We start from the raw sequence: 3,754 nt of genomic DNA, 5'->3' as shown, positions 1-3,754 counted from the left end.
CCATTTGAACATTCGCAGACATTTATGTCCTGAATTATTCGTTATTTCAAAAAATTTTTTAAGTAGTACTTATTTTCTTTCTAGGGGACATCTTATGATGGTCGTAAATCTTATTTTGATAGACGTGCCTCCGAGATTTCAAGATGACCTTCATCTTTTAACTGGTTCTGTATGTTTTCATTTAGGTAGACGTGTAGCCCAATCCATTACGAATTTATTAACATATATATTGATCTTTCAAGGTCATTTATTGCAATACAAAACCTACCCTTATTGAACGTCCTTAAGATTTCTTTTATTGAACAATTTCGTCGATTCGGTCGTAAACATGGTTACTTATATAGTACTTGCGTAAATTTTGAACGGTAATTAATTCATCACGGAACAGGCTACGCATCTACCTAAATGAAAACAGAGGACCATTTAAAAAAAACAGAGGACACCTCGAAATCTTGGGGGCACCTCTACCCAGATAAGATTTATGACCATCATAAGATGTCACTCTAGAAACAAAGTAAGTTCTGCTTAAAACGGTTTCATAACGAATAATTTGGGAGATAATTGTGTGCAAATGTTTAAATGGGACACCCTGTATATGAAATCTTAATTACATTCCAAGTTTCAACATTTTTTAATAGGAGTACATATGTATAATATTGTATAAAATCAGTTTAATAAAAATGTTAATAATTTACACATATAGTAAAACCTCTGCAAGATCTGCTGTTGCACTGAAATTTAAGATGATCATATGTATGGATGGATTCAATATCTTTATAATTTTACATTCTTTCATTACTAAAATAATAATTAATGTTTATTATCAAATAATATTAATAGGACTAGTAATGTAATGTTAGATGTAAAAAGGAGGAATGTTTTTCTTAGTAAAGAAACATGAATTACAGCATACCTTCCATTGTTAAGATTCAAGATATATTTCTGCTATTTCCTTTTTGCAAAAATAATCTTTGACAATAATAATTGAACAAACAAATAAAGTTAATAAACTTAGATTACTGTCGCACAGTAATCTATTTAGTAACATTTTAATATTTATCTGCAAAGAGTTGCATCTAATTGGATGAGCCATGGTACCAATAATTTCATTTTTGTTCTGTAATTTAGATCTGCTGCAATCGGATTATGTTCGAAATAAACAGTCTCTATCTTCTTATTGGCTGTTAAATTCTCTATGTTAGTCCAATCTTCAATTTCATTGTTATTAATCTGTAAAATATGTTAAAGAGTTGTAGGTACAGACACATAAATACAATAAAGATTAAAAGGAATGTAAATTCTTACCCAAAGCTCTTCTAAGTCCTCCAAATGGTTAATATTTTGAATCTTCTTTATTTTGTTGTTTGCTAAATCTAATGTAGTTAGTCTTGGACAATTTGACAGTCCTTCTATGACAGTTATTCCATTTTCAGACAGATATAACTGATTTAGTTTTATTAACTCTTCCAAATTTTCTATTTGTGTAATACGATTACTTTGCAAACTCAATAATTGAAGATTTTTTAAACATCCTAAGTTCTCAATTTTTTTAATTTTATTTTTACCCAGGAACAGGCTTGTTAGATTCTCAAGACCTTCAAGATTATAGATCTCTCGTATTTTGTTGTCACCTAACTCAAGAGTTGTTAGATTCTTTAGATGTGACAAATTTTCGATACATCGAATCTTATTAGATGAGAGAAATAATTTTTGTAAGTTTAATAAATTCTCTAATCCTTCTATTTTTATAATACGATTAAAAGATAAATCTAAAAGCCTATAAATGTGAAGAAAATATAAGATCACTGGATCATTTACTTACTAGTAATATTATTTTATAAGACGAATTTTATATTCTACAAACTACGTACTCTAAATTTGCAAGAGCATTTAAATTTTCTATAACAACGATCTGATTATCTCTCAATTCCAATTCAACCAATGTTGTAAGAGTATTAAGACCTTCAATTTTTTTAATTAAATTCCATGTTAAACACAATTTGCGTAACTTCCTCAATGGTTCCAAATTCTCTAAATTCGTTAACCTTGAATGGTTAAAATCTAACTCCTAAAATGTAAATGAAAATAATTATGAACATAACAAATGGGCTAACAGACATAGAAAACTAATATTAAAAAGAATTATAATAAAAACAAACTTCACTATCAGGATCTATGATAAGAATCTTTTCCGGCTCTTCACTTTCATGATTTTCATTTTCTCGTTCGACTTCAATCGATCCTCCGGTTTTAGTATTTTCTAAAACAGGAAAAACATTTTCAAGCATAATTCTACAATGTGACGTTTCTGTTGTTTATATAGTATATAATTGTTGTACCATTATCTTCCATTATTGTACTGTAAAATTATCAATGATCCTTAAGATTTAATTAGTACTTTCGACTTAAATTTTGTAAAAAACTTTGATTTTACTGTCTAATGAGAATTTACTGTACTAAATGTGTAAGAATCTATTTCAGTTGCGATTGGAACCGTTTCGAATTGCATTCACTTTAACACTCTTGAACACTCTCTAACTTCCACAGCGCCCCATATATGCTAATTGTTAACTCGAGTAAATGACAACTAAATCATGTACAACTTTACAGAACTAAATAGTTTGTTCTTGGTCCTTACACTTATAATGAAAGATAGTTCGCGTAGAACAGATTAAAATATTCCTCAACTATAGAATTTAGTCAGCTACTGGATTAATGAAATATTATTATATTTATATGTAAATTTATTCTATTATTGACTGCATTACGTCGCTTTTTGAGGAAATCACACAAATCTCTATGATTATTTATATAGTTCTCACTGACATTATGCAGCGTTTTCAGTGAACAATAGGTATTTTGTATACTCATGGGTATGGGCACTAATGCCAGAATCGTGGGATTTTCGCGCGAGCGCTTACCCTCTCCATGCCTCCCGTGGGTATTTTACGCAAGCATATTCTAGCCTGTCCGTGAGCTCTGCCCCCACTACGTCCTACTCGGCGACTCACCAACCAAGCGTTTTCCACCCGAAGCAGAGCGCACACGGACAGAGGTAGAAAACGCTTGGTTGGTGAGTCGCCGAGTAGGACGTAGTGGGGGCAGAGCTCACACGGACAGGCTACATATGCTTGTGTAAAATACCCACGGGAGGCATGGAGAGGGTAAGCGCTCGCGCGGTTTACCCACGATTCTGGCATCACTGGTTTGAAACCAGTGGTTTCCAGTCGCTTCAAGCAACTCATTCAGTCGACTGAATTAATCGTTCTAAGCGATTTGCACGAACTATCGAGCTATTAATCGTTATTGACTAGATCTTGATTATTCTCTTCGCGATGCAAACCAATTGTAATTTTTCCATATATTTTTTTATGCATTACCGAGAACTGTGCAAATTATTGTTTATAACCAAATTAATTTTCATAAAAAATTTAGAGTAGTTAATTTTTTAACTGCCAATATTAAATAGGTTACAAAAAATCGAAAATTAATAATTGTTTAAAAAAACTTGTTTACCACTTATATTTTTGAAATTTTATCTATGAACTAATACATTTCCAAGGTAAATACACCAATAGTGTTGAAAAATTGATGACATAATCTATACATAACCTATAAAGCAAAATTTCAGTTGATAGTATGTTGCAACTAAATAGTCATTAGTCGATACTTTAATTTAGTCGATGATGCCCATCACTAATTAGACAACGTCATTGTCTTTTTATACAAGGTGTACCAAAAATGTCTTCCGACC

The 3,754-nt window shown here is 31.1% G+C and overlaps 1 protein-coding gene across 1 annotated transcript; it reads right to left on the bottom strand.

Moving 5' to 3' along the window:
* Positions 1 to 1,053: 1,053 nt before the first annotated feature.
* Positions 1,054 to 2,759, bottom strand: LOC107190833 (protein phosphatase 1 regulatory subunit 7-like). Its single transcript, XM_015579719.1, has 5 exons — positions 2,340 to 2,759; positions 2,160 to 2,260; positions 1,872 to 2,068; positions 1,306 to 1,777; positions 1,054 to 1,230 (listed from the first exon to the last, which is right to left on the bottom strand). Exons 1-5 carry the CDS (start codon positions 2,350 to 2,352, stop codon positions 1,057 to 1,059), a joined length of 957 nt encoding a protein of 318 aa, XP_015435205.1. The 5' UTR covers positions 2,353 to 2,759; the 3' UTR covers positions 1,054 to 1,056.
* Between the last annotated feature and the right edge of the window lie 995 nt (positions 2,760 to 3,754).

This window comes from Dufourea novaeangliae, unplaced genomic scaffold (genome assembly GCF_001272555.1).
Source record: "Dufourea novaeangliae isolate 0120121106 unplaced genomic scaffold, ASM127255v1 scaffold232, whole genome shotgun sequence".
Taxonomy (NCBI): Eukaryota; Metazoa; Arthropoda; class Insecta; order Hymenoptera; family Halictidae; genus Dufourea; species Dufourea novaeangliae.
Note: the sequence above shows the minus strand (reverse complement) of the source record. Positions and strands in the feature narration are given on the sequence as shown.